This window comes from Macaca fascicularis, chromosome 7 (genome assembly GCF_037993035.2).
Source record: "Macaca fascicularis isolate 582-1 chromosome 7, T2T-MFA8v1.1".
In the NCBI taxonomy this organism is placed as follows: Eukaryota; Metazoa; Chordata; class Mammalia; order Primates; family Cercopithecidae; genus Macaca; species Macaca fascicularis.
In genome coordinates this window covers 47,558,239-47,581,824 of record NC_088381.1, presented here as the reverse complement: position 1 = coordinate 47,581,824, position 23,586 = coordinate 47,558,239, and the positions used below count along the sequence as shown (strand labels likewise).

The window sequence follows — 23,586 nt, the reverse complement described above, 5'->3', positions numbered from 1 at the left end:
TACCAAGAACAGAGGTGAGTCTAAGTTTCTAAAAGAATAAATAAAAGATGCCAAAGATTTCAGTATGCTTCCTGATGACAGCAAGTAACTTGGAGGGGAAATAAGATCCAGTGAAGTCAATCTCAAACCAAATATTATCAAAAATCAGGTGAGTGACAGAGAAAATGTGATGCAAGTTTACAGGAAGAAAAACGCCCATAGGCTGAAATGGCCAAAGAAAGATTTGTGCCCGGCAGTAAAGTCAGCGGAGAATGTTTAGCAATGGATAGAAGTTATACGTAAAGTAGAATGGGAATAGGCTAAGATGTGGCTACAGAATGAGAAACACAGACTAACTGGTCCCTTGGCTCTGAATTTGCTAGCCTTAGGTTTGAACTGAGCCAGTCAGTTGCAGATGTGTTATGCGCATAGGACAGATGCCAGGAAGATGAGCATACGTGACCTCAAAGACTTGCTGGATCCCGTAAGGCCTTGTTGAAGGAAACATCATTATACAGACTTCTCCATCATTTAGATGAACCTGTGGTTTCCATATCAGTGGACTGAGCATTTGCTGGTATAGAGGATTTGCTGCTAAAATATTCAACTTCTGCTCTTCACATTGCTTAAGTGAAATACTGAAATACTGGCCTGGCACAATGACTCACGCCTTTAATCCCAGCACTTTGGTCCTAGCTACTCACTCACTCAGGAAGCTGAGGTGGGAGGATCTCTTGAGCCTGAGAAGTTAAGGCTGCAGTGAACTGTGACTCCACTACTGCCCTCCAGCCTGGGTGACAGAGCAGGACCCTTTTTACAAAAAAAAAAAAAAAAAAAGAAAAAGAAAAAGAAAAGAAAAATCCTTAATAGAGACTTCCTTTTCCCCTATCAAAAGAATAGGCCCACACTGATACTCTTCCCCAGGTGTCTCTTTGCTGGTAGGTGGATGTTTTCCAGGGCATTCTTTCATGGAAGACTCAGCTCTCTGATAAAATACCTGATAAAATATACCTGTAAAATATTGCATTTCCTACTTACAGGGCATGACCTGGGGCTCTGACAAATAGAATGCAAAGGAGATCATCGGTATCAGTCCACATAGTAAATATTAGAGAAGCTAATTTTTTTTTGCAAGTTTTAGAAAGAAAGTAATTGGAAATAGCAATTTTTATTTTTATTTGTACCTTTCCTGAAGGCACCACCCCAGGGTGGTGTCTCCTGTCTCCAGGTTTACCAGGAAGCTGCAGTGACTGCAGTGGAAGCTCTGGGCTTTATTTCCTTCTTTGGTTTTAGCCCTGGGAATTGCCCTGACTTTCTTAGAAACTCTGTTATGTGTTAGCAATAATTATTCTTTTCAACATCACTAAATGTTTTATAGCATGATAGTTTTCTGTTTTCTTTTCTTTTCTTTTTTTTTTTTTGAGATGGAATCTCACTCTATTGCCCGGCTGAAGTGCAGAGATATGATCTCGGCTCACTGCAACTGCCACCTGCCAGGTTCAAGTGATTCTCTCGCTTCAGCCTCCCAAGTAGCTAGGACTACAGGCGCCTACCACCACACCCAGCTAATTTTTGTATTTTTGGTAGAGACGGGATTTCACCATTTAGGCCAGGCTGATCTCAAACTCCTGACCTCAGGTGATCCACCTGCCTCGGCCTCCCAGAGTGCTGGGATTATAGGCATGAGCCACCGTGCCTGACCAGCATGATCGTTTTAAGGTCATGTTGTCGTTCTTCTTGCCAGAAATGGAAGGCTATAAGAGTTTTGGAATGAAACATGTTATTTCATCTAACAGTGGAAACATTTTCAAATGCCCATTTTCAATATGCTCTCCACATGAGTGCCTTTTGAAAAAAATCTATTTCTTATTCATTGTTAAAATATTGCATTTATCTTGAAGGGATACACTCAGAAGTTTTGTTTTTTCCATACCTTTTGCTGGGTAGCATACTACTTATTGTTATTTGCCATCATGAAAAAAGGCTAGCAAAATTGGAAAATTTGTAGTTTTGTAAAATAGAGTGCAACCTCATGTTTAAATTGAATTTTAAAGTACTTTTATGATCATGCTTCATCTCAGGACAAAGTAGTATATAGAGTCTACTATTTAAAGGTCTTGTTTTCATAAAAGTAGCCACATTAATGATACTCAAAAGCACACCAATTGCAATATGTGGGAACATGCTGAAATTGAACAAGAATCAGGGGCTCCATTGTCATCCTCTCAGCGCTAAGGAAAGTCTACTATTCCTTTAGCTTTCACCACTCACTGGGCATGACATGGGGCTCTGACAAACAGAATACAGGGGAGGCCACCGTTATCAGTCCACATATTAAATATTATTAGTAATGCTTAATTTTTTTATCTTTTAGGAAAAAAAAGTATAAATAGAAATTTCTTCCCTTTCCTCAAAGGATTATCTCATACACTCTGAGACGGGTCCCGCCCTATTTTGTAGACCACTGTTTTATGGGAAGTGATGTGGGTTGAACTGTGTCCCCGAGAAAGACATGTTCAAGTCCTAACCAGTGGTACCTGTGAATGTGACTTTGTTTGGAAATAAGGTCATTGCAGATATAATTAGTTAAGATGAGGTCATACTGGAGTAAGATGCAATATGACTGGTGTCCTCATAAGACAAGAAAAAGACAAGTTTATTAAAAAGATGGTGTAGAAAAATAGTCATGTGATTTTGGAGGCAGAGCTTGGAGCAACCCATCTACAAGGGCAGCATACCAGGAATTGCTGGCAAACACCAGAAGCTAGAAGAGGCAAGGAAGGATTCTATTCTGTGGCTTTCAGAGAGAACATGGCTCCACCAACACCTCGCTTTTAGACTTCGGGCCTCCGGAACTGTGTGATGATACATTTCTGTTGCTTAAGTCACACAGTTTGTGGTACTTTGTTATGACAGGCCTAACCAATGAATTTAGAGAATGAAGAAAGTTCAGAGAGGTAGCAGAAGTACCAGTAGAGCAAGGTGACCCAGAGACCTGGACAGGTGAGAGCTTAGGAGGGAGGGCGTGTCAACGGTTTCAAATGCATCCCAGAAAACAAGAGGACATGAGCAAAGGCCCTGGAATGTGCCTGCTTAGGGCTAGGGACTGGGAGAGGAAACTTTCCTGCTCAGAGGGGTGAGGCACTCAGGGAAGTAGAGGAAGATGCATTGGTACCAGGCACGGTGGCTCAGGCCTGTAATCCCAGCACTTTGGGAGGCTGAGGTGGGCGGATCACTTGAGGTCAGGAGTTTGAGATCAGCCTGGGCAACATGGCGAACCCCCTGTCTGTACTAAAAATATAAAAATTAGCCAGGTATGGTGGTGGGCACCTGTAATGTCAGCTACTCAGGGGGCTGAGGCAGGAAAATCACCTGAACCTGGGAGGCGAAGTTTGCAGTGAGCCGAGATCACGCCAGTGCACTCCAGCATGGGTGACAGAGTAAGACTCTATTTAAAAAAAAAAAGAAAGAAAGAAAGAAAAGAAAAGAAAAAGAAAAGGAAGATGCATTGGAGCATCGGGACAGGTTGGGTCCAGATGGCTGTGAAGAGCCCTGAGTGCCCACTCCTTTTGCCTTGCTGGCTTTCCCTCTTCTGGCCTCTGCATTCCTGCTCCCTTCTACTCATCGCAACCCTGTCTACATTGTTTTCCTTGAGATTTTCTTGTGACACGTATCTAGGCTTCCAAGTGCCCCACCAACACTACAGATCTCTCCATTGCCTTTCCCAGACACAGGACCGCTCATATTCTCTCTGCCTCAAATGCTGAAATTCCGCCACACTCAAATCATCTCTTGAGGGCCTGATTTATAAAGGTTTGCTAAGTTGTTGTACCCTCTATTTAATGGTATGCTAAGCCACTGTTGGAAAGATTGATACTGTTAATTAAAAAGCAAGGTGTAGAAAAGGGATTTTTTTTTAAGGAGGCTTCTGTGTTGATGTAAAAAAGTTGCACATGCATAGAGTATGCCTATTAGATTACACTTCTTCCCTCAAAATAAACAAAAACAAGCAAACCAACGAGTAGAAGATGTTGCCTCTGGAAGGAAACTAGGTATCAGGAACAGGAGTGAACGCCAATTTGCTTTTCAATATATATGCTTTTATACTTAAAACTTTTTGTGCTGTGAAAAGAAAATAAATCTTGGGGCCCCCAAATCACTAAGCTAAAGGGAAAGGTTAAGGTGGGAACTGCTTAGGGCCAACCTGTCTCCCATTCTATTCAAAGTTACCCTTCTGCTCACTGAGGTAAATGCATATCTGACTGTCTCATTGGGAGAGGCTAATCAGAAACTCAAAAAAATGCAATCCTTTGCCTCCTATCTACCTATGCCCTGGAAGCACCCTCCCCACTTTGAGCTGCCCTACCTTTCTGGACTGAACCAATGTACATCTTACACATATTGAACGTCTCATATCTCCCTAAAATGTATAAAACCAAGCTCTGGGGCCGAGTGTGATGGCTCACACCTGTAATCCCAGCACTTTGGGAGGCCGCGGCGGGGGGATCACTAAGTCAGGAGATTGAGACCATCCTGGCTAACAAGGTGAAACCTCGTCTCTACTAAAAATACAAAAAATTAGCCGGGCGTGGTGGTGGGTGCCTGTAGTCCCAGCTACTCGGGAGGCTGAGGCAGGAGAATGGCATGAACCCGGGAGTCGGAGGTTGCAGTGAGCCGAGATGGCACCACTGTGCTCCATCCAGCCTGGGCGACAGAGCGAGACTCCGTCTCAAAAAAAAAAATAAAATAAATAAAAAAAAAAGTAAACATGTCCTTCCATGTTTATAAAAATTAAACATGTCCTTCCAGTCATAAAGTCACTAACAGCTTAATGTGAATTAGCATAGCAGATGGCATGAACTCAGTGGGTGCCTCAGGGAAAAGATGTGCTAAAGGTAGACTCAGTCGCTGAAAGAAGTAACAAGGCAAGGAAGATAAACTGGCCCCGCTCCTGGAGAAGGAGCCACATTTCCATTAAGGGAGTGAGATTATCTGCTGAGGTCAAAGAAGAGATCTGCTCGGGCAGCTCACATGATAGAATAGGTTTACCCACTTATTTATTCATTCAGCCACTCAACAAATATTTATTGAGCACCTACTTCGTGTCTTGTGCTAGGTGCTGGGAATGCAGTGAAGAACAAAGGTGAAATAGTTTCTGCTCTCATACAGAGACTACAATTCCTTAAGGAAGTCAGACCTTTGGAATGCAGTATGACAAATGCCATGAGACAAAAAATGTTTAAGGCTTGTATTCCAGACATTGTTTATTTATGTGTGAGTTGCTGGATATCATGGGCAGTATAATGACACGCAATGATGTCCACGTTGTAATCCCCAGAACCTGTGAATAACTTACCATATACAGGGCAGAGGGGTCTTTGTAGATATGATTAAATTAAGGACTTTGAGATGGAGAGGTTACCCTGAATAATCTGGGTGGGTCCAATCTAATTACCTGCCTCCTTAAAATAAAAAAATCTTTCCTAGCTGAGTTCAGAGTCAGAGAGATGTGACTGTGGAAACATGGTCAGAGAGATGGAAGGAATGCTGATTTTTGGAGATAAGAAAGGAGCTATGAGCCAAGGAATGAGGGCAGCCTCTAGAAGCAGACAAAGGCAACAAAGGAACACACTGCCAGAGCTTGATTTTAGCTCAGTGAGGACTGTGTTAGACTTCTAACTTACAGAGCTGTGTTGTTTTAAGCTGCTACATTCATGGCGATTTGCTGCAGCTATGATACAAAACGAGTACTTTGGGTTAGCCTATGGGCATATAAAGTTTGAGTAAAAAGAGGTTCCTGTTCTCAAGATTTCTTTTTTTTTTTTTTTTTTTGAGACCGGATCTCATTCTGTCACCCCAGGTTGGCGTGCAATGGCACGATCACAGCTCACTGCAGCCTTGAACTCCTGGGCTCAGGTGATCCTCCCTCCTCCTGGGTAGTGGAGACTATAGGCCCATGTCACCATGCCTGACTAATTTTTGTATTTTTTGTAGAGATGGAATTTTGCCATGTTGCCCAGGCTGGAAGAATGTATATATTATTACAAATTATTAGGGGAGACAAACATGTAAATGGAATAATACAAGTGCTAAAGTTGGGGTGTGTACATGTAACCATGTATATAAAATTTGCTTGGAGACATTCTGTTACTATCTCCCATCTTAGAAAAACTTCTCCACCACGTCTGCCCCATTTTCTCACTCCCCTTTGCAGCAAAACTTGAAGAAGTTGCTTATTAATGTAGTCTCTAATTCTTTTCCTCCAATTTCCTCTTAAAGCCACTGAGTCACTTTTGTTCTCACTTCCCCCTCAACACTACTTGCCCGTGGTCCAGGTTACCAATGGCTTGCTTCCATCATGCTAAATGCAATGGTAATTTAAGTCCTCACCCAGCACACTGATTAGCAGCAGAGACACAGCTGACCGTGACCTCTTCCTTGATATACTTCCTTTACTTGGCTGCCAGCGCTCCATACTCTTTGGTTTTCCTTTTTCTTCATTGTATGGCACTTTTCCTTCTCTTTTGTAGGATCCTTGTCTTCCAATTGGTTGATACTGGAGTGTCCCAGAGCTTAGTCCCTGGCCTCTTTATATTTCCTCCTTTGGTGACCTCATGCAGTCTTCTACCAGCTATATGTTGATGACTCCCATATTTATCTCTCCATCTGATATGTCCCTCCTGGCCTCCAGAATCATTTCTCAAACCTGCTACATGTCATCTCCACTTGGATGTGTAATAGACATCTCATAATAAACATGGCTAATACCAAACTCCTGATCTTCTGTATTTCCTCTCCACAACCCACTCCACCCACAGCCTTCCCCATCTCAGTTAATGACAACTCCATCCTTCCAGGCGCTCAGATTCATAATTGACTCTCTCATATTTCACATCAATTCTTGCTGGCTCAACCTTCAAGATCTATCTAGAATCCAATCATTTCTCTACTGCTACTAACCTGGTCTGGTCATCATTGCTTCTCACCTGGATTACTGCAAAACCCTGATATGGTTTCCCATGCCCCTCAAATAAAAGCCCTGAGCCCTTACGATACTCTGCTAGGCACTACGTGATCTAGACTCCTGCTCCCACTATCTCTCTCGGGTCATTTCCTCCCTCTCTTACCCTTTCTCACCCTGTTCCAATCACTCCAGCACTTACAACTTTTTGATACACTATATATAATCGGTTTAGTATTTCAGAAGGTAACATGTATGCCAGTGCTATGGAAAAAAAATTAGGGGACTGAGAAGCAGCAGGGATGGGGAAGGCAGAATAGGTCAAGGACTCCATGAAAAGATGCCATTTAGGCTGAGTGTGGCGGCTCGTGCCTGTTATCCCAGCACTTCGGGAGGCTGAGGCAGGTGGATCATCTGAGGTCAGGAGTTTGAGACCAGCCTGGCCAACATGGTGAAACTCCATCTCTACTAAAAATACAAAAAATTAGCCAGGCATGGTGGTGTTTGCCTGTAATCCCAACTACTCGGGAGGCTGAGGCAGGAGAATCACTTGAACCTGGGAGGCGGAGGTTGCAGTGAGCTGAGATCGTGCCACTGCCCTCCAGCCTGGGCGACAGTGTGAGACTTCATCTCAAAAAAAAAAAAAAAAAAAAAAAAGACATTTGAGGGAGGTAAGGCAGTTAGTCATGTGGATATATCCGAGGAAAACAGGAATCTTTGTCCTTTGGAAGCAATGATGAAACTCAAAGATTCTGCACAGTGCCTGGCACTTAATAAGTAAATACTCAGCAAATATTTAATGAATAAATAAACTAATTTTCTCTGTCATAAGTTCTCATGTTGCTTAAAATTTCCCTGTTTTTAATAATAATATTTGTTATTCATTTGTTTTTTGAGATATTTATCTAGAATCTCAATTTTAGGCAGCATTGACTAGTTTTTTTGTTGGAGGTTACAAAAGAATGCAGTGTTCCTATAACACCAGGAACTCTGATATTTTTTAAAATCTATGGGACAAGTTTGAAAGAAAACTTGATTCTACCCTAGACCCTTGTTTCAATCCTAGAGTCTAAACCATACCTGTTTGGATGTGAATCAAGAATGAAACCGGAAAGACATAATTCTGAAAGTTCATATAACAATCACCCATGACTTTATAAATGCACTGTTTGGTGAGTACTAATGAACTTGAAATTAGGCCACTGAATCCTTTAAGATGGCATTAAGTTAAATTTCTATCCGTGAATTGTTTTCACACACAAAACTCAGTCACTTATCCAATAAATCAACACCAACTTCTCAGGCGCTCACATGGGGAAGCTGTGTAAGTACTGTTTAGGAATACAGGCATGGAATCACACAAGCATGTTGAAACATAGGAAGTGATCACTCTGACAATCTCTATATCCAATGTTTATGTTCATTTCAATATCTGATTGTATTTTATTCAATTAATCTTTTCAATACATTGGAAAAAAAGAGAGAAAACACAAGCAAAAAGCAAAGACTGAAACAAGATGGTCTCTCATACCTATTCCTAACTCCAATATCAAAAATACATTAGAATCAGCATAATTCATGCCCAGTGTTCCTTTTTTACCTCATTTGTTTGGTCCATAGGAGAAGGGCTGAAACCTCAGGCTGACTGCAGTTCTGAGATCCCAAAGTTATCCTTGCTAGACATACCCAAGGAAACATGAGGTCTGGTGGTGCCAGAGGGTTCATATTAGCTTCTTCCAGTGGAGTGCTGGAACTGACTCACAAGAGCTGACTGGTAGATTTTCAAGAATTTTTGAGGGATGATCGATGTCACACTGAGAGTCTGAATTCCATGGTGGACATATTTATACCATTGAAATTGGCAATTGCTATAAATTAGTCCCCCTATTCCCACTTATAAAAATACAGCTGTCTAACAGGTTACCAGTATACTACTGGTTGAGTCTCTTCTTCAACAGACCTTGTTCTGTCAACAGGGTTTTCCAAATTTCCATTTTTCAGTTGGGACTTTCTGTCTGAAGTATTTTAATCTTTTTTTTTTTCTTTTTTGAGACAGGGTCTCACTCTGTCACCCAGTCTGGAATGATGTAGCGTGATCACGGCTCACTGCAGCCTCCGCCTCCCAGGCTCAAGTGATTCTCCCATCTTGGCCTCCCCCGACCAGTACCTGGGACTACAGGTGTGTACCACTATGCCCGGCTAATTTTAATTTTTTTTTTTTTGTAGAGATGGGGTCTCACTACGTTGTCGAGGTTGGTCTAGAACTCCTGGCCTGAAGTAATCCCCCCACCTTGGCCTCCAAAAGTGCTGGGATTACAAGTGTCAGCCACTGCACCAAGCCTATTTTAACTTTCTATAGTGAATCACTATAGGTATAAATCATTTTAATCAAGTCTTGGGTTTTTTTTTTTTTTTGTATATGGGCAAACTATTTACAAGCATAAATACCTTACTAGGTTTTGGTTTAACACTTATTTATACAACTCCACTCATAACTACATGACATGATTGATAATAGTTACTTATCTGTCCTTCCCATTTCATGGACAACTGCATGGTCTTTAATACTGATATAATTTAGCGTTTGGAAGCTTCAGCTTCATCATTCATAAAACTAGGATAACAGTAGTATATACTGCTCATTTCTTTTCTGGGAGTATTAAAAGAAATACATGTAAAGAACTTAGCACAGTGCTTGGCACATGGTAATATCTCAGTAAACGTTAGTGATTGTGTAGTAATAGTAATAGTAGTACTTTGTGCTGTGGGGTAGACATACAGAAAAGGGTGAGATGTGGTGCTTTGCTGAATATATGTTTTGGCCAATCCTTCTATAGCTTAGGAACATTAATTAAGCATTTGCTATTTGGTGGCTTAGATATTGGCAGTTCCTGTACAAGCTAATCCCTTTGCTAGTAGAAAGATTGAGAAATTATCAATTGAGAAATTATTCACACTCTCAGAATCACATTGGGTATTTCATAGATCAGGCAGACCAAGTTGATATTTTGGAATTGTAAGACTGAAAAAGATTGGCTATTTCATATCTTCTTATCTGTCCTCAAATTTCCAAAAGTGGTGTTTCTTCATTGCCCATCTCCCTCTAAAGTGATGATCATGATTTATGAGAAAATAGAAGCAGGCCATTGGGACCTTCGTCTTTTCCTTCCACTGAATATACCACCGTACACTTATCTGTACTTGCATTTTTTTGCCTTTATCCTGTTACTGCAGATGACATGTCCAGGCTCCTAACTGAGGGATCAAATCCCCTTTGACCTCAAAGACTTAACTTCTACAGATGTCCCCCTTCTCTGTTTCATTAGTCCTTTCCCCTCTACTGGATCATTCTCCTCCCAGCCTACAAAAAATGTTTTAGTTTCTCCCACCTTAAACTAAAAAACTTTCCACTGATATCTTGTCATTGTCCAGCTGCTATCCCTATTGCTCTGCTCTCCTTCAGAACACCCTATCACCTCCCATTGTCTCTCCAGTCTACTTTCCTTAGCTTCTGTCCCCAAAAGTGATGGAAATTGTTTGGTAAAGGCTATTAATAACACCCTTTGCGGCGAAACCCAGTGGTTGCTCCTCTGTCTCTGTGCTTCTCCATCTTTCAGTGGTATTTGGTAGAATTGACCTTTGAAAAACCACCCTCTCCTGGCTGCTGTGTCACATTCTCTAGTTTCTGCCTATTCTCTAGCCATTTCCTCTCAGTCTTCTTTGTTGGTACCTTTTTTCTCTATTTGATTTCTTTTTTCTTTTTTTTTGACATGAAGTCTTGCTCTGTCGCCTAGGCTGGAATGCAGCGGCGCAATCCTCCCTTAGCCTGCCGAGTAGCTGGGATTACAGGTGCCTGCCACCATGCCCAGCTAATTTTTGTATTTTTAGTAGAGATGGGGTTTCGAACTCCTAACCCCAGGTGATCCACCTGCCTTTGCCTTCCAAAGTGCTGGGATTACAGGCGTGAGCCACCGCACCCAGTCTTCTGTTTGATTTCTAAAGGTTGCAGTATCCGCATCTAGGCCCTTGGCCCTCTTCTTCCATGACAGATTTTATCTGGCCTCATGGCTTTAAATTACACTTATTTGGCCATAACTTCCAAATTAATGAATTTCACTCTTGCTATTTAGGCCTCCTACTTAATATATCCTCATTTGGATGCTCAATGGGTGACTTAAACCAATATAATTGAAACAGAACTCTTGACTTTCCCTTGGAAACATAGCTCCCATAGTCATCCCCATTCAGTAAGCAGCACCACCTACCTACCTAGATTCTTAATGTCTTACTCCCTGCATCCAGTCTACCAGCGAGGCAGCTCTATTTCTAAACTATATCCCAGTCCTGCTCATGCCTTCCTGCTTTCCCCTTTGGTCTTTTATGATCAGTTATCTCCCTAGCAGCAGAAAGATCTTTTTAGTATATAAATAAGATCATATCATCCCCTACTTAGTTAGCTTCCTATCAGGACACAATTCGAAATCCTTCATTGGTCCACCAGGCCCTCTTTGTGCTGGCCCCAGCCTGTCTCTCCAACTTTCTCTTGCCCATATTCTTCTCCCACTATGCTCCAGCCACACTGGCCTTCAGTATGCTCCTGCAACAAGCCAAGCCATACCGCACTGCTTAGGGCCGTTGCATTGGCTGTTTTCTTTGCCTGGAGTGTTCTGCCTCCACATCTATGCTTGACAGGCTCCTTTCTGTAATTCAGACCTTAGTTCAAAGTCACTTCTCCAGAAAGACTTTCCTCAACTACCCAATCTACAATCATTCTCCCCACCCCTGCCTCCCACTTCGTTCTCTAGTACATTATCCTTTTTATTTTCCTCATATACCATTCTCTGAATTGATCTTGGTCACTTACTTATTTGTTTGTTTACTTGTTCCCTGCTGATTCCTCAGTATCATCTCACACGTCATCTGATAACCAACACTTGCTGGAGGAATGAACACTCTGGACACCCAACGAAGATATTTCTTATAGTTGAGGGGGTTGTCTATTCCATTGCTCACTGTCCTGTAAGTAAAGGCACACTCATATGAGAAATTTATTGCAGAATGTAGCAGCAGGAAAGCATTATCTCTTTTGAGAATTTTCAGTGCCTTTTCCTTTCCTGGTTTTAAAGCTGTCACTGTTAGTTTCTATTTTTGTTTTGCCTTGGCTATTAGGAAGCTGAAAGCCAAATTTCAAACTCGAGGATGAATATCACGCTCTCTCCAATAGTGAACATAAGTTCTTCCTTCCTGAGGTTGATTTCCTCCCTTTGTTGCCAGGAAGTATGGTAATGAAATTTGTTACAAGTTGCCTCAATTTCTTTCTGGATGGAAGTGTGATTTAAACAAAAGCATTCAAAGTGTTAACATTCTGGCATAGACTGCACAGCTACCTGTCAAGGAATGTTGACTTGGAGTCATGTAGTATTGAATGGGAACTCTCTGGCTGCAAGAGTTTATGAGCATCCTTTATTGTTGCCAGGTGATTTGCTGTGATTCATATTTGGGAATTCCCCAAGGTAGTTTTAGTTGGGGTTTGACTTGCCTAATAAGAGCTCAATCGTCTGGGTGTTAGGGGTTTTAGGCTTTTTTGTATTTGTTGACTTGATGAGTGTCACTTCAGAGTTATGAACCAAAAAGTTCATGGATCTCGAGAGTTTATTGTTCTCTTAGAGATCAATGTCTCAGTAGTAGAAGAAATACGCCTTTTAGTTTAGCCTTAAAATGGGATGTCTTGAACTCAAGTAAATTCATGGACTACACCCTTCTAAGGTTCAAAGGAACTGTTCTTAATTATTGTTTAGGTCCAGGGAGGGTTTTGAAGTTTATGGAGCATAAAACATGCTTCTCCCTAGCCTGGCAAAATTAAAATGTAGCTCTTTTGAAGTTCAGCATGTGTTGGTATTTTAATTTATTGGCTACTTTAAATATTTTGTTTGTGGCAACAACATTCATAAAACAGCAAGAGGGAAAGCATACACTGATTCATTATTATCAAATATTTTTGATATTTGTACTAAATAGATGATGTAAAGAATATATCTATCTGGTTAATCCATGAAGGCATAAGAGTGGACAAAGCTCTTTGAATAAAATATGCTATTAAAATAGTCTTGATGGCCTAAATGCAGTGTGGAATAATGCTACTGTATATAAGAATTGTATCTTAATTTAAACATTTCTCCCAAATAAATGCTGTAGTTAAGTATTACTTAACAATTGGATACAAAATTATATTTTAATTTTTTTTTTTTTTTTTTTTTTTTGAGACGGAGTCTCACGCTGTTGCCCAGGCTGGAGTGCAGTGGCGCGATCTCGGCTCACTGCAAGCTCCGCCTCCCGGGTTCCCGCCATTCTCCTGCCTCAGCCTCCTGAGTAGCTGGGACTACAGGCGCCCGCCACCGCGCCCGGCTAATTTTTTGTATTTTTAGTAGAGACGGGGTTTCACTGTGGTCTCGATCTCCTGACCTTGTGATCCGCCCGCCTCGGCCTCCCAAAGTGCTGGGATTACAGGCTTGAGCCACCGCGCCCGGCCAATTTTAATTTTTAATGAAAACAAACATTGATTCAAGTAGTTTTGAAGAAGGAGCCTGCAGAAAATACTTTTCACGAACTATGTCCTTCCAGAAAGGGAAGGGAATGGGTCTTTTGGTAATCAAATGTTAAAAAAGTCAATCAATCAATCATGTATTATATCATGCAGTAATTTTTTAAGTTAACCTTTTAAAATACACACTTCTTTTCTTTCTTTCTTTTTTTTTTTGAGAGGGAGTCTTGATGTGTCGCCCAGGCTGGAGTGGAATGGCACAATCTCTGCTCACTGCAACCTCTGCCTCCCCTCCCAGGTTCAAGCAATTCTCCCGCCTCAGCCTCCCGAGCAGCTGGGATTACAGGCGCCCACCACCATGCCCGGCCAATTTTTGTATTTTTAGTAAAGATGGGGTTTCACCACATTAGCCAGGCTGGTCTTGAACTCCTGATCTCAAATGATCTGCCTGATTTGGCCTCCCAAAATGCTGAGATTACAGACGTGACTGTGCCTGGCCTAAGACACACATTTTATCTACACTTATATGGGTTCCTTTTTAATGTAAAAATCGGGATTTACTTAAAGATATATTAATTTATAAGGATATTTGATGAAAGAATTCCAAATAGTACATTTAAAGCATATGAACACTAGTGATAATTTTATATGATATAAAATATAATAAAATACATTTATATATAACTTTATTAGAACATTTGTATATCCAGATTTTATCTATGACCTTCCCTTTCCCTTTCCCATAACTGAAACCAATACAGTCAATAGCAATTTCAATTTAAATCACTGTAAAGTCATTGTTCATCATCCACCATAAAGCTTGGGTCATCTCCCAAGTACATTTTAAGGTGAGATTTATCTTAACGTATTCTGTCTGCTGTGTTCTTTTGTTAGGATGAGTAGCAAAGGTTGTCCTGGAGTAACTGGTGGTATTGAACCAGCATGTAATTTACTAGTAATTGATAATTCAGTTAAGAGTATTTACCGAACACCTCACCAGAATTTTAAAAGTCTCCTTGGAGATCTGGAGGGAAAAAAATACAAGCAGGACAAGTAAAACCATCATTTAAAATATATAGAGATAGCCTTTATCTGCCATATTTTAAATTTAAAAGCAAGAAACTTTTCTATCCAACTTATTTGACAGTGCTCAAGTTTTGAAAGTTTTTCAGCTCATTGCACATATCTTGGTATCCTGGCCAAGATAAGAAAACTCCAAGGTCCAGGAAAGTTTACTGTGGAGTAAGATGGTTACTGATCCCCGAAACAAATTCCTGGTGTTTATCTGGGCTCCAGGCTGAGTAGCCTGTTTTAAAAGAGGCAATCAAGAAGGTTTTTTTTTTGCCTTTCAACCATAAGCACTCAGGGCCATCGGTCTTACTATTAAAGTGAAGCTAAGGGTACTTCTGGATTGTGTGTAATCAAGACTTGATGTTAAACCTAAATCCAAAGAAATCACAGTGGTTATCTCAACTGCTTTTAGGTATGAGGTCAATTATGTTGGGGAAGTCTAGTATGGAAACTAATGGCACACTCGGTGTGTCATAAGTGAATGACAGTCTATAAATGCCAGGGAAGACAGAGAGAGGTAGAAAGCAGCCTTCTTTGGAAGATAAGTGGTAAACTCAAGATTGCTATAGCTAAATGCATAACAATCCTCAACAGGGGAGATGAAAGAAGTTGCTTCTGTAAGAAGGAATTGATATCTCTTGAAGTTTTAGTGCTGAGTAACTAAGAAAACTTACATGAGGGTCTATGGTTATATGGAGCAGACACCATCTTCTTTCCCCCTTTTCTTCTTCTCATTCTAGTTTTCTAAGATGCAGCCTTTGGCGAGTTAACTAAAAATACAGATTGTTTTAAAGTTAGTGCCAAAGATGACCTATGTATTTTATTTTTAAAGCTCGTTTATGCAATGTTTTAGTTTTCAATGTGGCAAGAGAAGAGGGTGTGAGAACTGCGTCAAGTCTCTCATTTCCTGGGCTGCCTATGACTTCTGGGTAGAGGTGCCCTTCCTCATGACTCTGTGGCCACACGTGGTTCTGCCAGCCATTCGCTTTGGCATCTGAGCTGGGAGAGAATGACTGATGTCATGGGCCCCTTCATGGAATTATTCACTGGCTTTTTTCACTGGGTCCTCAGGGCTACTAGGAGCAGCAAGAAGTTCTGAAAATGAAGAGAGAAGTCATTGGATATAGAATTCATAACTAAAGCTTGTCTGGAAGGAGATCTTTGTGTTTGAAAAGGACTCATTTTATGTGTAAATTTTAGACTTTGTATGTCAATTCTTTTTTTTTTTTGAGATAAAGTCTTGCTCTGTCACCCAGGCTGGAGTGCAGTGGCGTTATCCTGGCTCACTGCAACCTGTGCCTCCTGGGTTCAAGGGATTCTCCTGCCTCAGCCTCCCCGGTAGCTGGGATTACAGGCTCCCACCACCGCGCCCAGCTAATTTTTGTATTTTAGTAGGGATGGGGTTTTGCCATGTTTGCCAGGCTGGTCTTGAACTCCTGACCTCAAGTGATCTGCCCACTTTGGCCTCCCAAAGTGTTGGAATTATAGGCGTGAGCCACCATGCCCCGCCTGTGTGTGGAATCTTTTTTTATTTTTTATTTTTTATTTTTGACATGGAGTCTTGCTCTGTCACCCAGGCTGGAGTGCAGTGGTGCAATCTCAGCTCACTGCAAGCTCCGCCTGCTGAGTTCATGCCATTCTCCTGCCTCAGCCTCCCGAGTAGCTGGGACTACAGGCGCCCGCCACCACGCCTGACTAATTTTTTGTATTTTTGGTAGAGATGGGGTTTCACCATGTTGGCCAGGATGGTCTTGATCTCCTGACCCCGTGATCTGCCCACCTCGGCTTCCCAAAGTACAGGGATTACAGGCGTGAGCCACTGCACCTGGCCCTGTGTGTGGATTCTTTATTCTTTTTCTGAGAAATCATATTTGTCATCGTTTTTTGCTGTTATCACCATCTGAGTTATCAGTGAGCATCTGTCAACTGTGTCCTCTTCCCTGTTCTGGCAGGTCCCCTGGGTATCCTCTGCCTATTTGGTGTTACTTCTCACCTGTTCATATTCATTGAATGGATACTCAACCTTAGATAGCCTCCCTTCAGGCGAACTTATCTGTTGATCTTTTCCTTCCCTAAATACCATCTGCAGTCCTACTACACGATTCAGTAAGTGATTGTCCAGTTAAGCTGTATGTGTTAGCATACAGCTTACACATTTGTTCTCTAATCCAGAACACAAGTTCCTTAATGGCAGGGATCAAAAAATAGGGGTGGTAAGCAGATTAACTTGCTCCATTTGTATCATTTGAGATTACCATGTGTATATATAATCTATTAAAGTAATTTAAAAAAATACATTACCCTTTCTGGTATATATTGTAAATAAATAAATATTGGAAAAAATAAGAAGTGAAATAAAAAAAAGTATTTTATTTACGCTCAATGTGATAACAAACAAAAGTTCACCTAGGTTTGATAAGTGCCCTTTGCTCCGAAGGGAAGATAAAAATAAATAATAGTGATAAGAGTTAACAAAGTAAAACCCAACCTGTCTGGTTGAATGCGAATAATAGTGGCTTTACTTCATATAGGCAGCTTCCAGATCAACGTAAAAAAGCTTTACTGAATATTCAGACCAGTGCTATTTACTTAGCTGCTCTCAAACGGGAATAAGCAGACATCAGCTATCAAGTTTCTAGGCTGGAAAAATCCATAAAGGCCACTGGACACAGACACCATGGGGACATCATCCAGACAGTTAATAAAAATAACTTGCCTAACATTTTTGGAACCTGATGCAAGCTATACTTGTGGTTCTGTCTGTTTCCTTTGCTTTATCCAGTAACAACAGAAAAGGAGGCCGGTCACCAGGACTACGATAACTTGGATGTTACAGGAGACAACCAGTACAGGAGACATGCAATACAACTGCAATTAATAACTCAACAGCCAATTACTGAGACAGTGCTCGTGTAAGCAATTAACACATAACATTCAGTCAGAGGACTAGATGGTAAATGGGTGCTTATCTTAAGTCCAGAGCAAAGGAGTTGATTGAGACACAAGTATTTGAGCAGGACCACAGCCTTAGATCATTCCATCTGTGTTCACAATAGGGGGAATTCCAATCCTGTGTCACATAAATACATAGAACAAACAACCGTAATTTGCTATAGTAGTCAATAAGAGTGCATCAATTCATTCAGAAATATTTATTAAACACCTGTAGCATGCTAAGCATTCTAGGGAATTCAAATATATGTCAGTTATTCCCTAATTTTTTTTTTTTTTTTTTTTTTTTTTGAGATGGAGTCTTGCTGTGTCGCCCAGGCTGGAGTGCAGTGGCGCGATCTCAGCTCACAGCAAGTTCTGCCTCCCGGGTTCACGCCATTCTCCTGCCTCAGCCTCCTGAGTAGCTGGGACTACAGGCGCCCGCCACCTTGCCTGGCTGGTTTTTTGTATTTTTTAGTAGAGACGGGGTTTCACCCGGTTAGCCAGGATGGTCTCCATCTATTGACCTCATGATCCGCCCACGTCGGCCTCCCAAAGTGCTGGGATTACAGGCTTGAGCCACCACGCCCGGCCAGTTATTCCCTAATTTTAAGTAAATTGAAGTCCAGTAGTGAAATAAGGTTTGCTCAGCACATATGTGTTAGTATCGTATGAGAGGTATAATTGCTGTAACTATTTGGAGGATGGAGAGATCACTTCCAGTTACTTGATCAGGGAAGATTCTATAGCGAGGAGGGCACTTGGAAAGGGCATGCACTTAAAAACAAACTTTTTGTTAAAGCATAACACACACATAAAAGAGTATATATTGTATACAGTACAGGCTCACTGAATTTTCACAATCTGAAAACACTACATATGTAACCAGCACCCAGAGAGAATAGTACAGTATTCCAGAAGCCCCCCAGGTCCCCGGCCAATCACTCTTGGGGGAGTAGGATTTTCTGAGATGAATGTAGACAGACAGAAGATTATTGGAGGAAGGATCGGTATGCATAAAGATGTGGAAATTGAAAGCCATGACCCATGTTTGGAGAATGGGCTGAAAAGTAATTTGCTTGGGATGTTGGCTAGAGAACAGGGTCGCGTCCACGTTATACAGCTTTAAATGCCAAGTAGAGGAGTTAGATTTTATTTGTTAGCTGCTGAAGGCTTTTGAGCAAGAGTATTATTTTTGTAAGACTTTTTGATGATGGCTGATAATTTACTGGTGATGGGACAATTGAGAGACTAAGGTTGGGAGACTGGCTGGGAACTTCTGTAATAATAGTCCGGATATGAGATAATTTTGGCTCTGCAGTGGCAGTGAGAACAGAGTGACTGACCATACACAGACACTTTAAAGAGAACTTTAAACAAGAACTAAATGACTGGAGATCTAGAGGAAGGGGGAGGGGTCAAAGAAAATTTTCTTCCAACGATCTAATCAAGATGAAATTTAGTAATTTTTTTTTTTGGGTAGTTAGTTGTTATTTACTTGTTGTATAGGGTTAACACAGTCTTTGAATGCTGTCTCTCCAAGAAATTCTGAAAACTTTCTTACAGTATTTGAAGAAAACCTTGAGTTACTATAAAGAAACTCTAAAGAAAGCAACTGACCTTTCAGACAAAAAGAGTCCTTTGTTAGTCAGGAAATGTGGACTGTTTGTCTTTTCAAATGGATGCATGCGACAATAAACGTTTCGCTGGGGGGAAAAATGACTCCAAAGAAGACTTTTGAAGATGTCACACGAACAGCAAATTATTGGGTGCTGAACACTTTCCTGTTTCTTCAACCTCTTAAATAATTTTATTAACCCAGATTTCTAGGTAGGATGATTTAACTTCATCTTATACGTTTACGTGTAATGTGTTTCTACAGAAAACAAAAAATCTTTTTGAAGAAAAAAGGGCGTAACTTTTTTTGACAACTTACATTACTGGCTATGGGAGTCATTTTTAATTGATGGCACCTCTTCTACCTCCCGCCCCGCCTCCATTCCATCCCTTTGCTTCCAATACGGGGGGTTCCTCACTCAACACATAATCGAGCACGTAACTGGCACTGTAACTTATAACGTCTTTCAAGGTCTTTCTTAACTGTACGTTTTTCTGCACAATCAGCACCTTATTTCTTAGAGACTGTTCATTTCTGGAATTTTTGATGCATGTGGTGGTTTCCAGGCACCAGGATTTGGTAGTAAAACAGGAGACTGAAGAGAGGTTGCTCCCGAAAGCTGTTCTGTGTGCAGGTAACCAAGAATCAGAAATTTCTGAGACCAGACGAAGGGAAGGAACTTTACTTGGTATACAGCGCGTGGGTGCAAAGAGGAGGGGAGTCCGGGAAGATGAGAGGTGGCAGAGGCGAGACCCCGTTCTCTCTCCAGATCTTAAGCTCCGGGTGGGCGGGCGCCGGTGGCCTGGAGCCCGGCCTGCGCGCCTCTCCACACCTCTGACCACCCACCTCCTCCGCCCCTTCCCGGGATAAAGTTCCCAAACTTTTCCTCCAGCGGGGAGAGGAAGGGTGTTACTCAGTTTAAAAGGGAAGTCCCGCCCCATTCCCGGATTCCGATTGGTCGGGATTTGCCACGCCCCCGCCAGGGCAGCCGGTCGATTGGCTACGGGAAGGGAGCCCCGCCTCAGGCCCGTTGCCCTCGGCTGCCTAGGCCCCCAGGTGGCAGGCAGGTGGGGCTGGTGCAGTCCGCGCCGCCTCTGCTGCAGCTGCCGCCGTCAACTTCTTGCGCGCTGGCACCCCGCAGCCTTTAAGGTTGGCGCGCGGGACTGGCGAGAGTTAGCCATGAAGAGCCTCAAGTCCCGCCTGAGGAGGCAGGACGTGCCCGGCCCCGCGTCGTCTGGCGCCGCGGCCGCCGCCGCCAGCGCGGTGAGTCCCGCGGCCCGGGCTGCCTGGCGCTCCGCTCCGGGAGCAGCGCAGCCCTCCTTTGCTGGCGAGCTCGCGCGCCGCCTTCCTCTGCTTTTCCTCTGCCAGTTCGGCTTCGGCGGCCCTGGCGACTCCTCTCTCAGGCCGGAGACTCAGTCAGCCCAGAGACCCCGGGGACCCTCCCCGTCGCCGCACCCGAGCCTCTACGGGTCTCTTCCCCACCCCTTTCCCCCAAGCCTCCGAACTTCTGGAAGAAACCTCAGTGCTGCGGTTATGGCCCCCTCCTCTTAAATCCAGCGTTCCTCGATTGGCCCCCCTACTCCGCTCTTTCGTTGACCCCCCTCATCGCTCTCCTTTCCCGGCGCTCGTCCCGCTCCCCACGCCCGCTCGGCCGTGTTGGCCCCCCCGTCCCCAGGGCCGGGGCTCGCACCGGGCAGGGCAGGTGGGCAGGGCTGCGCACCCCGCGCCACTGTGCCCGGACTCCGGACCTTCCCCGAGTCTGAGACTGAGCGTCAAGCCCTGCCAGGCTGGTGGACGTCCCGTGCTGGCCGCTGTCGTTGTCATTGGAAAGTTTGATTCCCCAGCGAGGCAGAGGGAATCGCCTTAGTTGTAAAGACAAAACCCCACAGGGTGGTGACCCTGGAGGTGGTGAAGTCGGGTGGTGGTGTGGGTCGTGTAAATCGCACCTGTGGGGCGGGATCCGTGCGGGGCGCTTTCGGTGCTGACCTGTAGCGCGGCCTCAGTGTGCACGCCAAGGAGTAGTCAGGGCCTCTTTAGTTGGCAGGAGAACAGAAATCTTGAGAAACAGCCCGACCGCAGATGTTGTGATTTAGATAATTTGTCACGTTACAAGAATGGCGATATCATCAAAATTCTATGTCATTAAAAAAGTGCTACTTAAAAAGTGTTGAAGAGTCGAACGTAAAGGAGTTGTTATGCTCCAAGTGCCCAGTTACCTAGTTGGGGCAATTAAAATGAACCTTTACAATTTAACACAGATTTTACCAAAGGATTGTATTCTTTTTATCAGAATACTAATTAATCTGCTTCTGCTTTTTTGAGTTAATTCAGAATTGTGCCTTTCTCTCCACCTATATTGAGGATTATTTTACTTGGACATATAGGAAATTGTGGAGGAACTAACTAGACAAATTCATATTTCAAAAAAAGAGTAGATTCAGATGACGTAATTGATGTTCTTTGATAAAGCATGAAGTCGTTTTATAAGCTCATAGAAAAGAGAGATCACTTTGTTTCACTTAAAAAAAAAGTAATTGGAAATGTCAGTGATATTGGAGGTCATTACAGTTAAGATTCTACTTCTCTAATGCAGGTTGTGTTTTTAGCTTTATAGAAGTTACACGTTTCTAGGTTTATTAACTATATTTTCCCTGGTTGTGTTTGTTTGCACTAAGGATTTACATCCCATTTAGAGGTTTATATGACTTAATTTTATCCCATTTTCTGGAAATGCAGAGTATTTAGTGGGTATTATCAGCATGATAGTTTGCATTTTATACATTTGGAACATAAAGTGCATACCTCTAAGCTTAAATCTTATCACTCAATTGAGCATTCTGTTTTTCTCAAAATGACATAATAAAGATAAACGTGATATTAACCTATTTATGTAGAAAAAGCAAACATTTCTGTTTAAATATTAGAATAAGTTCTGTACAATTTAAAAATAAAAGCATAATGATGAATAAAACTTAGAATGAATTCTGTAAAATTTTAAAATAAAACTGTAGTGATGAATAAAACCAAACCAAGCGTCGATAGAATAAAACACATATACAGGAGAAATAGATCCTTTCTGCTTTTCAATCTATAAACCATAATCCTAGATTTGGTCACATGTATGTATTGTATGATTGGGCTACTCTTTTTTTTTTTTCTTTTTGCCTTTAAAAACAGTTATTTTTTGAATAGGTATTATAGTACATGGTTTAATATTGGAAAGGAATAAAAATATTTACAACAAAATATCAGTACTGTTTCCCTAACCCCTGCTTCAGCCACCCTGCCCCAATTCCTCAGAGGCCAGTGGTGATACAGTTGCTTGTATGTTCCTCCAGAGAGAGCTTAGCATATACAAACAAATATGAATATAAATAGTCATCCTTTATAGAAATGCTAGCACACTGTAGCTGCTGTTTCATATCTTGGACTTTTTTTTTTTAAACTGTAAATAGAACCTTCCCATTCATATCTTGCTGTAATGTACAGTTATGTGATTAATATTTATATTTCAAGTGCGTGTCTGTACCTGTAGGATCAATTCCTAAAAGTGAATTGCTGAGGTAAAGGATATGTGCATTTGTAATTTTGAATGATGTTGTCAAATTTCCTTTCATGCATCATGGAACCAGTATATGAGAAATGTTTTCCAAGCTTTTAGTAGAAGTCTTCAAAGTTTTTGATCTTTGCTAGCCTGATAGGTAAGAACAGTTTATCCTTTCCATTTTTCTTTTTCTTTTTCTGTTTTTTTTTTTTTTGAGATGGAGTCTCGCTCTGTGGCCAGGCTGGAGTGGCACCATCTCCGCTCACTGCAGCCTCCGCCTTCCAGGTTCAAGTGATTCTCCTGCCTCAGCCTCCCGAGTAGCTGGGACTACAGGCATGCAGCACCATGCCTGGCTAATTTTTGTATTTTTAGTAGATACCGGGTTTCACCATTTTGTCCAGGATGGTCTCAATCTCTTTACCTTGTTGATCCACCCGCCTCGGCCTCCCAAACTGCTGGGATTACAGGTGTGAGCTACTGTGCCTGGCCTATCCTTTCCTTTTTTCTGTTGGGTTGTTGATATTTTTCCCTATTCATTTGTATGTACTTTATATCTGGGAAATTAGCCCTTTTCATATGAATAATATTATTTCTTAATTGGTTATTTGTCTTAAGACTTTTTTTGGTGGCATTTGCTGTGCAGAGAAGGTGGTTATTTTTATACAATTGAATTTATAACCTTTTATGTTTTTTAGGTTTATGTTAGATCTTGGCCTTTCCACTCTGCAATATTCAGTATTAAACAACCCCCCTCCCCAAGTTTCTTCTAGTCTTTTTTTTCTTTTTCTTACGTTTAAGTCTTTGATACATAAGATATTTATTATGGTGTAAGGTACATCTTACTTTCTTCTCCTCTTTCCTCTATGGGTACCTAATTTGAGTCTTAAAGTGTTCATTTAATTATTTTGGAAATAGTCACTATTCGCTTTGCACAACTTTGA

At 41.9% G+C, this 23,586-nt stretch overlaps 1 protein-coding gene across 4 annotated transcripts in view; it reads left to right on the top strand.

Annotated features, from left to right (window-relative positions):
* The first annotated feature begins 20,162 nt into the window (after window positions 1-20,162).
* Window positions 20,163-23,586, top strand: part of UACA (uveal autoantigen with coiled-coil domains and ankyrin repeats) — a 100,606-nt gene continuing 97,182 nt past the window's right edge. For all 4 annotated transcript variants that reach the window (XM_073996150.1, XM_073996147.1, XM_073996148.1 and 1 more), the window contains exon 1: window positions 20,163-20,364. Coding sequence is in view for 1 of the 4 variants with exons in the window: in XM_005559943.4 (XP_005560000.3) it covers window positions 20,281-20,364 (84 nt within the window). In the remaining 3 variants the exon portion in view is untranslated. The remainder of the gene's footprint in view (window positions 20,365-23,586) is intronic.